General features: G+C 45.6%; 1 protein-coding gene across 1 annotated transcript in view; it reads right to left on the reverse strand.

Annotated features, from left to right (window-relative positions):
* DGCR8 (DGCR8 microprocessor complex subunit) overlaps window positions 1–13,247 on the reverse strand; it is a 256,117-nt gene that overhangs the window by 199,171 nt on the left and 43,699 nt on the right. Inside the window, exon 5 of the mRNA XM_078667925.1 lies at window positions 9,975–10,117. Within this exon, the coding sequence (XP_078524051.1) occupies window positions 9,975–10,117 (143 nt within the window). The remainder of the gene's footprint in view (window positions 1–9,974; window positions 10,118–13,247) is intronic.

Consider the following 13,247-nt stretch of genomic DNA (forward strand, 5'->3'; position numbering starts at 1 on the left):
TTGGTTCGTAGCAAATGTTTTTTAATAATGTGTTTTCTAATGCTTTTGAATGTTACGTTAGCTTGTGTGGGTTTGATTTTCCGTGCCACACAACAGCCGCTTACATCTACCTCCCAACCTGTTCTTTCTTTTTCCACTGTTTCTCCACATGAGTTCCATACGTTACCTGAACATGGACAAACATGTAGATCAGAATTTGTGAACAACTCGTTTATACAGATGTTACATCAGCATCAGCTAGTTGTAAATACCACGAATTGTTGGGTGTGTGGTCTTATGCCACATACGACAGATAAGGGAATGCCATATTTGGTTTCGCCTTTTTCACCTAATGGGTCAGTTTGGGCACTCCAATCGATGTTTATCTATGTGAATGAAGTCTCTCCAGTGCGTTCTGATAAGGATAACGTGAGTAAGAATGCTTTGGTACAGGGAATAGTCGATATGATTAGAGATGGACACGTATAATGCTATTCCCAAAGATGAGGTATGAGCATATGTCGGTTGGAATAAGACGACATATAGTGTTAGTTTGGCGGAGAAAGAGAGACAGAAAAGATCTCCTCCTATTTGGATTGTACTCCACCGTGGTCATCTTTGTTTACAAGGTAATGGTCCGAATCCGAGAGCTCAGCTTGTTAAGAGTGTGTGCGTTCACACATACGTATATACGTCCCAGAAATCTCCTCCGTTCATGCCAGCTAAAGGCACGTATTTTGTTTGTTATGATAGAGCGTATACATGGTTGCCGTTTGATTTTTCGGGCACATGTTATGTAGCGTTTTTGCTTCCCCCTACATATACAGCTGCTTTCGACTACCACATGACAAGATTTGGTAGAGGTATTATTGATGTGGAAGATACTGCCGCACAAGAAGTTGGAGACTTCTTTAAGGGTTTCCTGCCCTTTTGGGGTCCTATGGCTAATAGTAGGAATATTCGTCAGCTTACGAGAGTGGTTGAGGCCACTATAAATGAGACTGCGGGTGCCCTTAGTAATATTACGGCTGAGCTTCAAGCGGATCGCCGTATGACATTACAGAACCGCTTTGTTCTAGATTTTATACTGGCAGATAGAGGTGGAGTATGTAAATTGATCAGATCTAGTTGCTGTGTTTTCATACCAGATAATGCCCCGACGGTATACCAAGCCATCCAGAAGTTGCATAAGTTTGCTGAATCTATACATGTACACGAAGGTAACTTGTCGTTAATGGGATGGTTTTGGGAATTGTTGTCCAAATGGGGATGGAAGATTCTGATGTTTCTTGGTATGGCTTTAGCAATCTTTTTCTCGTGTTGCTTATGCATCCAGTGTGTTCCCGCCATTTGTGGCCTTTGTGCTACTATCTGTGTGAGACGACCCGTCTCGAGAGAAGCAAGAGAGAATAAGATGATGTTACAGCAACACCTTGATGATCTAATGAGAATAGATATAGAACTGGATTCAGATTGACATGGGTTTGGGTCATTGCCTACGTAATGGCAAAAGGAGGGTCTGAGGTTCCGTGGTTTTCGGGACCGGACTCCATTTTGTTTTGCGTTGTTCGAGACGCCATTTTGTGTTGCCCTCACGTAGGCTGTAGTGGTAAACGAACAAACAAAGTTGCATGGGCCTCGTTGTCCATGTAAAGTTTAACGTGGGCCTTTTCGAATTGCGAGTGAACTCCAAGATGTTGACCCCTTCACCTGGAATTGACCCTTCTACGAAACTAGTTTTCGTCAGCTGATAGTAATCTAGAAATCCAACCATTGTTCAGGATATCATTAGCAGTTAGTTTCTTGCACATATCTTATCCTACACTACATCTGAATTGCTCTTTTCTTTATGTCTTTTCATTACATGGGTAGTGCTTTCAATTATGGGTTTGTCCGGCTTTTGGTAATCAAATTTGGGACAGTCCTAATAATTAACTTGTGGGGTTGGTACAATGTAAAGTGAGCTTTTTGGAATGTGATAATGTATAGAAATGTGTTTCTATTGGTCAGAATTTGCCGCAATGGGTGTGCATTTGTAATGGGTTGAAACTGTGCATAAAAGACCATGTCTTGCTCTACAAAAATTGAACAGGTTCTTGAGTTGTACACCGTGTTGTATTGCTTGGTTCACTGTTACTAGCTGCAGCTAATAAATTGATCTCTGACGCCACCTAGAAGTATTCCGTGTCTCTGTAGTCTAAGACAGGTGGAACTCGAAGACATCGGGTGTGTCCCTGGCACCGCCGGTTCTGAAAAAGACCCGGTTCTTCACTCTTACACGGGTGTCTGCTGTGAGTGATTTGCACATGAGTACAGGTGGGTGGGAGCAGGCTTCTTGCGATTGTCTCAGCATTGTGAAAACAAGACGGGTTGGAAAAAAACAAAAACAAGCCACAGAGAGAAAACACGACGTGCACAGGATCAAACAATCAGAGGGTGGAGCTTAGACTCTAAGAAGCTCGTAACTCGGAATTCAGTGCCTCCAGATGAAAAGAATGTCCTCTAGCAGCATTGGGGGAGGCGATGGAGGGTTAAGGCCCCTTGGAGGCACCACGCCTGGTGATATTATGAATGACATTAAACTCTCCAGTGTCCTCCTGTTTCTTCCTTCTCTAGTCTGCTGGGTCTCACCCCTCCTAATTTGAGCGTCAAAGCCTCGGCCTGTTTGTGCCCCTCCCATTGCCTGTAATCGCCACCATATTGCCCCCACCAGCTACCAATTAGCCCACTCTCGGACGGCCTAGATAGTTAGTTGTAAACTGTGGCTGTTATCAAATGCTTGAACCCAGGGCTTCTAAATGGCTACGCTGCTCGAACACGCTGAGCTCCTCCAAGGGCCACTGGGCCATCCAGGGGGCCGCTTCCCTAACAGATTTCCAGCTTTACCCTTTTGTGCCCTTATAACATCTCGGCTGGACTACGGCAATGTCCTTTACTTGGGCGCAAACAAGGCAGTGACCAGACGACTGCAACTAGTTCAAAACTCTGCCGCAAGACTGTTATGCAAAATTCCCAAAACAGCCCACATCTCCGGACACCTTCGCGATCTACATTGGCTCAGGGTAGAGTCGTATCAAATTCAAAACCCTGAGCTACATGCTTAAAATCAAAACAGGCCCTGCTCCACAATACCTACAATCCCTTGTCCATCCCTACATTCCCTCTAGTCTCCTCCGATCTACCTCCCACGGTAACTTCACTGTACCCATAATTAGACTCGCAAGGATGGGTGGTAGTTCTTGCTCTTACCTCGGCCCAACACTGTGGAATTCTCTCCCCCCTGACATCCGCAAAGAAACCATCTACACACGTTTCCGCAGAGCATTAAAGACCTGGCTATTCAACCAATAATTCCGTCCTTCTGTAGTACCAAGGTTACCAGTTCCCTGATCATCCAGCGCCGGGAAACCCTTTGTGGGTAGCTGTCGCGCTCTACCAGCTTAATAATAATAATAATAATAAAAACATTTATTAAGCGCCTGAATACACTAGAACAGTGCGTCTCCGCGCTAAGATGCGGTCCAACAAAGAGAGCCAACAGCAGGCCACGGAGAGGAGGGGGACTCAGAAGAAAAAGCTATTCATCCGGAAATAATTGAGTCTTCAGCTTCTGCCGGAACCTGGATTCCGACGGCTCCATACGCAATTAGACAGGAAGGTCATTCCATAGTTTGCTGGCCAGGAATCTAAAAGATCGGCCTCCCATCTGTGTTTTATATATGCGAGGTATCGTGAACTGCATGCTGCCCATAGATCTCAGAAGTCGCCTAGGGCGATGGATGATTAGCAGCTTGTGAAGATAGGCCGGGCCCCTGCCATGTGCAATACGATGACTAAAGCACAAGGTCTTAAACCTGATGCGTTCCCTCATAGGGAGCCAGTGCAAGCGCCGAAGCGCCCGTTTTCCTGAAGACCTTCTCGGTAGGTTCAGCACAAGCCTGGCCGTGGCATTTTGAACGCATTGTAACTGGGTCAATCCCCTTTTATTGAGGCCACAAAACAGGACGTTACCATAGTCAAGATGGGACGTAACCAATGCGTGGACCAAAGTTTTCCTGTCTTTCATAGGTAAGAGATCCAAGATCGTCCGCAGGATTTTCAAGATGCCATAGCATTTCCCCGCTATCTTCCCAAGTAAGCTTGGAATCCAAGAGAACACCCAAGTTCTTCACTGTGTCAGAGGGGATCGGTGTAGGACCCAGATCAGTAGGCCACCAAGCTGATGACCAGATTGAAGGTGAGGGGCCAATCACAAGCAGTTCCGTCTTATTGCCGTAGAGGCGTAGGCAGTTATACTTCATTCAACTTGCTAATGCCGCAAGGCACTCCGTAAACTTACCGGCCGTCTCAACTGGGTTGTGAGATAGAGTGACCACCAGAGTGACCACCAGTTGCGTATCATCTGCATATGATACGATATCCATCCCATATGATTCCACCAACCTGGCCAGAGGTTCCATGTAGAGATTAAACAACACGGGACTTAAGATGGAACCCTGCGGGACCCCTTGGTTGAGAATTCGGGGAGTTGATTTGGAATTGTCGATCCGCTAGGAAGGAAGCCATCCATTCATATGCCGGGCCGGCCACTCCAATTTCCCTCAGACGGGCTAGCAGTCTCGGGTGCGACACGGTATCAAATGCCGCACTTAAGTCCAGCAATATCAAGGTGGCCGTCTGACCTTCATCCGCTTTCTGACGAAGCAGTTCTGCGGAAAAAGGAGGGCAGTTTCAGTCGAATACCTCGCCCTAAAGCCAGACTGGGAAGGGTGTAGAAGCTGGTTATCTTCCACATATTTAACCAACTGATTGGTCACCAGTTTTTCCACCACTTTGGCACAGAAAGGCAGAAGAGAAATGGGCCTTAGATTATCCAGGTTAGAAATGCTCAAAGCGGACTTCTTTTTAATTGGTACAACCTGTGCAAGTTTCCATTCCGCTGGCACTAGACATTCTTGAAAAGAAAGAGAAGCCAGATTACCCATATAACTTGTTAGGAGATGTACATGATTCTTAAGGATCCTCTGTGGTGCCACATCCAGAGGGGAACCTGACTGAATGGTCAAGATTAACTTAGTCAGTTCCTCCTGCGGGGGGACCATAAACTCGCTAAGACCGGAGTTAGTATCCGGTCCAATGGCAATATCCCTAGCCGATGTTTTATCAGGTGTTCCCTGCAAAAAAAGACACATAGATCCTCTCCACCTTATGTACAAAATGATCAGCGATGGATTCGCATATTTCAGTGGAGATATGGTCTTTGGTCTCAGTCCTAATGAGAGCCGTAAGCTCCTTGTAGATAGAGAAAAGCTCCTTTGAGGAGTTATCAGCGGATTCTATCCTCTCTTTGAAGAATAATCCTTTCGCCTTATTGATACTCCTATGGTACTCCTTCAGACTACTCATGTATAGCTCTTTCACGCCAGCGTCAAAGTCTGCGCCACAGACGTTCAAGTCTTTTACATCTGGCTTTTTCGGCACATAGATCCTCGTTATACCAAGAGGAGGACTTCGTCCTGCGAGCTGGAGCTTTATAGGTCCAAGGGGCCACCTCATCTAAGGCTTTCGATACCCAATAAAAATAAATAAATAAATAAAATAAATACCCAGAGACACTACCTGCCTGCGTCTGTCCTGATGGGATGTGAGCGAATTCTCCGCTGTCTGCCCCCTGTCTGAGCCAGAGAGGCAGCAGAGCTCAGGTGGGCGGGGGAGGAGGAGGGGCAGGCAGTGACCTCACCGCTGTGGCTCGGAGGGAGGCGAGACTGCATGCCATTCTCTCCTTATGAACAGAGGCGCGTGATCCGTCCCTACAGGCCCAATCAGAGAGCAGGAATGTCCGTGTGCTCGAGCCATGAAGGCAGCATGATGGAGCCTCTGATAACAAATCTTTTAAGACAAAAGGAAAGCAGGCCATCGTGGGAGGGAGGGTCCAAAAAGCAGACAGGGTGGCAACTAAAAACCCTCCTTTTCAATGGGAAGCCAGCGTTTACCATAAATGCTGACGCTACCCAATGAAAAGGAGGGTCGGGCTTACAGTACCCTTTTTCTGACAATATCTCTCGCAGAGGCGGGAAGGCTTCGCTGTCACGCCCACACGAGACCTAAAAAACAAGGGGTGACTTTGAAAGATAGAAAGGATATGCAGGAGAAAGCAATGGCAAATTGATAATTTGTGTATGGTGTGATTTATTATGTTGCTTTTTCTAAAAGATTCTCAATAAAAAATGTTAAACAGGAGGAGATACAAAGAGAAAGGTTAAACAAGAGGGGGACAATGAAATATAGGGTGATGAGAAAACAAAGCGCAGTAATTATGATATATTGCATGAACACAGGATCCCAAGAAAAGAACAAAGAATGCGCAACGAGGCGATGTGAGCGAAACTCGACATGGGCAGTTAGTAGGAATCACACGGCACCAAAACGCATGGGAATTGGAGCACTACAGGTGAACAATGAAGGGTGGTTGGTGTGAAACAAACAAGCAAACACATACTGCATGCTTCCCATGCACAGGTTTGGTACCAGCATGCACCAGAGAGAATTGATGCATTTGTACTGAGCGCCTCAGGAATCAACTGGTGAGTGGTCTTGTTCATTGCACTGATAGGGAGGCATCGTGTCCAGCTCCCAGACAGGAAGATGCCAGCTCGATCTTGAGGGGTCCTGATGGCACCGGGGCAGGGCCTGCCTCATGCAAGGCTTGCTGAAAGGGCGCGATAGATAGCTTGGAGTCAGAGTGCAGGTAGTCGCAGAGCTCTGGGATATTGAAGGAGCACCTGGAATGTTCTCTGTATACATAGGACACACTGCTTGTTAATCAATAGGACAGCCAACAGCTCTGAGGTGTCTCCTGCTGCCTGTGCCGTTAGTCATCAGTTTGGCAGTGTGCGTGGACAGACCGGAGCAAGGAAGCAGGATCACACTAACTATATTTACACATTACACCCCACCCGGTCACCAAATAAACTGATAACTTGCGCACTGACCCATCCTATACAGGGAACCCTCCCCTACATGCACCTGCTTCTCTCCATCCCCAGAATCAAAATGTAAGGCTTCCATAAAACATTTTATCACTCAACAATTTGCTGCCCACACGCTCTGCTTTCTTAAATCAACAGAGCTAATAACAACCTCTAAGCACCTTGCAGTACCGCAGGGTTTGGTTTAAGTTTAAGCATTGCCCTTCTTCAAGGGTAGACCGACTTTGCAAGGGGTGAGATTTAACTGTTCCCAGATGCCACTGCTCGTTCGGGGCGTCCCTGTTGTAAACACGTCGAAGTCAAGCAGAGGTCAGGTAGGTGGACGTAGTGTGGGCGGGGCACAGAACTACTCTACAACCTCAAAGGAACCAGACAGAAATAAAAGCGTGATCGTTGTAGAAAAGTTTGACGCAGCAGCCGTGGAGCAGGCACTGCTGTAAAAATAAAAAACCACGTGGGCCTCTGGGCCTTCACCTTACGCAAGCCTGGCCTTTAACCCAGTGACGATCCACCATGCAACACAACGCTATTCGAGAAAATAGTGCTTGGAGGCTGTAATTAAGGCCTCCAAAATAGCAACGCATGTAACAGGGGGTGTCTTCGTGGAAAGTTACATAATGAGACAAGGGACTACTAAGCCTGTTGACCAGTGAATCTTACCCCTTGCAAAGTGAAATCTGACAAGACGGAGGTCATCATCCTCGGCTCCAACCTGTCAGCCTGGGATGACTCCTGGTGGCCAACGGCACTGGGGGCAGCCCTGACCCCCACCGACCACGCACGCAACCGGGGAATCATCTTCGACTCAACGCTTTCAATGACCAAGCAAGTCAACGCCGTCTCCTCCTCCTGCGTCAACGCCGTCTCCTCCTCCTGCTTCAACACCCTCCGCATGCTCTGCAAGATCTACAGATGGATCCCGACAGATATAAGAAAGACAGTCACCCAGGCCCTCGTCAGCAGCAGACTCGACTACGGAAACGCACTCTACGCGGGAGCCCCGACCAAGCTTATCAAATCGACTACAACGCATCCAAAACGCCTCGGCATGACTGATCCTCGATGAACCACGACACGGCCACATCACCCCCCCATCTGAGAAACCTACACCGGCTCCCCAACAAGAGGATATCCTTCAAGCTCCTCATCCACGCACACAAGGCACTCCACAAGACCGGCCCAGCCTACCTCAACAGACGGCTCTCCTTCTACACCCCCAACCGCCAGCTACGCTCCGCCGACCTCTCACTCGCCACCGTCCCGCGCATCCGAAGAACAACCACCGGCGCGAGATCCTTCTCCCACCTCGCTGCCAAGACAAAGAACACCCTCCCACTGAGCCTACGACAGACCCAAGACCTTCAGGAGGATACTAAAGACCTGGCTTTTCGATCAGTAGCAGCCCCCACCTCCCCCCCCAGCGCCTTGAGACCCTCGCGGGTATGTAGTGCACTTAACAAATGACTGATTGAATGAAACAAAATTACAGTGGGCCAAGCCAATGAAAAAAATGGGCGGAGAGTGGGTGGAGCTTCAAGTTCATACATGAATAAAGCTTGCCGCGCATGTGCTGCCCAGGCTCAACATAAACATGCTTTCTCTGAGTGAAGGTCTCACATTCTGCCAAATATGGTGTAATTCCGTCCAGTCGTTTTTTCTGTACCTGTTCCCAAGATTTGTTATGGAAAAATCGATATTGAGAATGCCCCCTCTTGCTTGGTTTCCCTTAACAGAACACAACTAGGCCTGAGCAAAATTGTAAGTACGCCACAGTAATTTCAGTAACTTCACGTCACCAGTGTAACGCAAAATTACAGAAAGTTACACGATTACTCACATTTACATACTGTGGAGTAATTTATGACAAAAATCCCGGCTGCTGTTCTACAGCATTTAGCGTTAAGAAAGGCTTATGCTTCTCTCAATTCCATATTTTCTTCTATAATTCTGGTGAAATTTCGTATCATTACGCTACAGCAAATTACGCCCAACCCTTATCAAGACAAAACGTTCCAATATGGTTCTGGAGTGGGCAAACGTTTTGGAAACTTTGGTCCAGATTCGTCAAACGGCACCAAGGTTATCAGTGAAATAAAAAATGCTCTTCCTTTGGAAACTGACCGAACAAGAACTACACAGTGGCAAGTGCCACTGTGTGTCAATTTTATATTATTAAGACAACAGGTCTTCGGCAAACAGCTAAAGGCATCTATAGGAGAGACAAACTAGAATATTCTACATATATCCATCTCTCGCTCCATCTCTCCCTATCCCCCATCTCTCTATATCTATGTATACATACACAGACACACACCTGCACCGGACTTTTTCAAAAGGGAAAGCCTACAGCAAACACTAAACCATTAAAACACCTATAAGGCATTAAGGTTGCACTTGAAGGCTTCATTAGAGGGCCTCAAGCGCTTTACACAATGTAAACAAGGGTATAAAAGGTACATTGAATGACCCGCTTCATGTTAATGGGTCTTAGGTGAAGGAAGCAGTAAGCAAATTTAAGTAAGAATGAAAGTGTTGGCACACAATATAGGTTTCACAAGTGTCTAACATTAATGAACAAATAACTATTCCACGGATGGTATGATTTTTATGTACAATAAGAATAGTGATGCTCTTATCTCTATACACGCAAGTCCATTAAACCTTTGGGATAAAGGAAATATGGCCCATAAGTAGAAGGACCACTGTTCTTATACATTGTTGTTGCCCAGGTTCCCAGGTGACTCCAATACCAATAAAGTTATCAGGGGAAAAGATATCTGCCCACCAGACTGCTAGCTTCACCATGGTATACAAATAACCTACCGGAAAGTACTGAAAACTAAAACTCTAGCTGTAGACATAACTAGATTTTCAACTGCTTACGAAAGCAGAATATGTCTGTTTTCCTTTTTACAAGCACACAAGTAATACCACGGTGACAAAAACAGAGCAATACAATAGAAAAGTTCATTGAGCAGAGAAAAAAAAAAACCACATCCATCCTACCTTTATGCTTCCGGTTCCTAAAAAGTAAGGCCTCGACCAAGTAACAACTCGAGATTCTCTGTGTAGGTAAACTGGAATGCCAGAGTTGTGGTATGTCATAAGCCATCCTTCAGGTAGAGGCTCAGTAGGAGGACGGCCACGTCCTAAAAAACATTACATTGGGACATTAAGTGCTTAACTTAAAACATGACAAAACCTCTGACAAACAATTTCTATTTTAAACGGTAACAATTGTTATGCCACTGAAATCACCCAGGGAAACTGTTTCTCTGAAAATGAAAGCTGACTGGCAAGGAGTGCTCTACACAATTAGGTGGCCTTCATACTTTCACTCAAAATACAAATCTTGACGTTAAAAACAAATGGCACAGAAGTATCCTGGTATCAAACAAGTGTTCACAGACGAGCTCTTGTTGCCTCCAGGTCAAGTGACTTCCCCACAAATTCTTGGGAGCACAGAATATCCAGAGAGGAAGACTTAAAGGTCATGGATCACAAGGTGTCAATGCATTCTTCATTTTAAACAGAAGCGCTTTGAGGTTCAATGTCACAATTAACTTTTCATCAAAACTCAAAAAAGCTACATCAACATCACTGGCAACACAGCGGAAATCATATTTAAACAAGCATTTGCAATGCAATAGGTCCCACATTTACGCAAGTTTGAGCTTTTGGCATTATAAAGGACAATGCATTTTATTTATGTTTTGGTTTTTAAAACATAAAAGGCAGTCATTTACAATGCCAATATCTTAAACTAGTGTAAATGTGAGACCTATTGCATTGCAAATGCTGGTTATTGTACCCGCAGCAACTGCATTTCCGCTTATTGGCCTGCAGTTCAAGTTGGCACACTGTCTGTGGCGGCAGACATTGGGACATCACAGTCTCTGTGGGGAGAGGTGTGGCGCCGCGGCCAGGGCGACTGACGCTGGAATCTGGGACCACGGTTCGATCCCCGGCTCCGGCGGCAGGTTAGCCCAGCACCATGTGACTCTGGGCAATAGCTCGCTTAATCTTCCCGACGGCCCCCAGCGCCTAGAGACCCTTACGGGTGATTGTGCGCTTTACAAATGTGGACTTTACTTTGACTTTACGTCTACTGCATTACATAATGTCATTCACATTATTACAACACCGCTGTGATGTTAAGTTCTTATTACAGGCGAGTGCATTTAGACTGGAATAAGATATAGGTTTTAGAAAGCTAGGCAAGCTTTTAAGTATTATTTTTGGTATTATTCAGTGCAAAATGTAAATTTGGGATTCATTTAGAGAAAAGCAGATTTGGAGTTCAGGATGCAGTCAGCGCCTTTGTAGCACACGATTTTAAGGGACATCGTTTTAAATATTAATTGCTCTGCACCCCAGTGCTCCTGCATGGTCCCAGCACTTAAGGGAAAAATAGATTTTCCATCTCACCGCGTTATAAGGTTACGAAGATGAACACAACATGTGCGGTGCGTGCAACGCTCAAGAAAGTTTTCTTGTCCAAATCTAAATAAGAAATGCTCAGTTTAGACTCACTTTTTTTCCAACGTTAGTCTGTGCTTTCTGTCATGAATGACGGATTCCTTTTCAAATATTTAACCTCTTCACATTTTCCAGCTTGCAGGCACGCAAAGGGAGCCAACATATGCTTTATAAAACAATTCAAGAGCAAAACACGCGGCACCGCCACCAATTTAAAAGAGTTCCAAATTTACATCACCAGCTGGATCGAGTGACTTGTGGGAAAACGACTGTGTGAAAAAGGCGAAGTGAGAAAAAACACAATAGGCACTGCTTTTCCAGGACTTCTCGTTCTCTTAAAAAGTAATTAGCCCAGCAATTACATTACCTAGTGGGCAGTCTGTGAGCGTCATATCCTTCCCTCTTATTTCAACCTATTATATGTAAATGTGTGGTAATACCACGCAGAAGTAAATAGATTTGTGAGCTAAAGGGATTTTTTGTGTGAATATCTTGCACTCACACATACAACTACTTGCGCTCCAGACGTTGATTTATAAGCGCATACGGCTGTAAATCAAACCCAATGCGCTTGTGAAAAAAATTCTGAAGAGACGTGAAAAACACCCTACATGTGCGCACTTGCACATGTTTTCATCTGTGTGTGTGCCTATGTATGTAAGCTTAGAAGAGTAGCATGTGCACAACACACAGATGACAAGGGAGGGACGCTTGCTGTGCAGAAAGCATCAAAATCAAAGAAAATAGCTGAAGCACTTCAGAGGAAAAAAATAGCATCAGCCTCTGGCATTTTGGGAACAGGGAACAGTCAACACTACTTTCGTGTAATTGTGAGCAGATGCGCACATTCTGTACATTTCCAGATAAAAGGATGTGTCGAAATAACAAGCAAGGGAACATTTTAATACAAGGAGAACTAATTTTATTCCCCCATCAGCAGCAATTAGGGCGCAATATGTACATTACTCTGGCATAAAGGTGATAAGGCTCCCACACTCATCACAATTTCACTCCATCCTGCCAGACTCGCGTGAACATGCCCTTCTAAACTAGCTTTGCGTCCGCAGCCAGGCGTTGGGGTCTACGCCGCGAGTGGTGCGCGCGCGCCACTGTGAGACATCTGTTTTGCATTATCGTGCACAGATGCGTGTGAGATAATGCAAAACAGATGTGGCCCGTGCAGGTAACAGACAGCAATAGGCCATGGGTGGGGCAAATGCAGGACATGCGCCCGCATCTACCCAATTGCCTGCTGTCTTTGCTAGAAAGACGCAGGCAACGTCCACTAGCCTGCAACGATAACAAAACCACAAGCACGAGCGTGTGGTCAGCTTTCTGAAGCCCTTACATGAAGTCTCGCGCTGCACGAGCACTGCTGCGCACTGCAACGCTAGGCACGAGACCTAAAAAGGACAATGCCTGGATTCATGCATTGATTCCAATATAGAGGTCCTGCTAAACACAGTTTAACGTACAGAAGTGTCGCCACAGCAAAAAGTAACTAATTCTAAGCAGAACAATCAAGTCTATATTCTCTTAAGAGGACTATAATATAGCACTATTTTAATAGCTTCTTTACATTGAATTGAAGAAAGTGGGGAGAGACCTGTATGACACAAAAGTAATCTTATAGGTTGGCCACTTTTGATGGAGGTCATAATGTACTTGTTGATTTTTGCACATGGAAACTGAAGGGCAATGCTTGGTTCAAATGAGGCTTTTAAACTTAAGTCGGAAATCATACGACCATCCACAGCATCCCTAGTGCTGTTTACTTGAATGGGTCTGAGCACTGCTACC

The sequence above is a fragment of the Lissotriton helveticus genome, chromosome 11 (genome assembly GCF_964261635.1).
Source record: "Lissotriton helveticus chromosome 11, aLisHel1.1, whole genome shotgun sequence".
Lineage (NCBI taxonomy): Eukaryota > Metazoa > Chordata > Amphibia > Caudata > Salamandridae > Lissotriton > Lissotriton helveticus.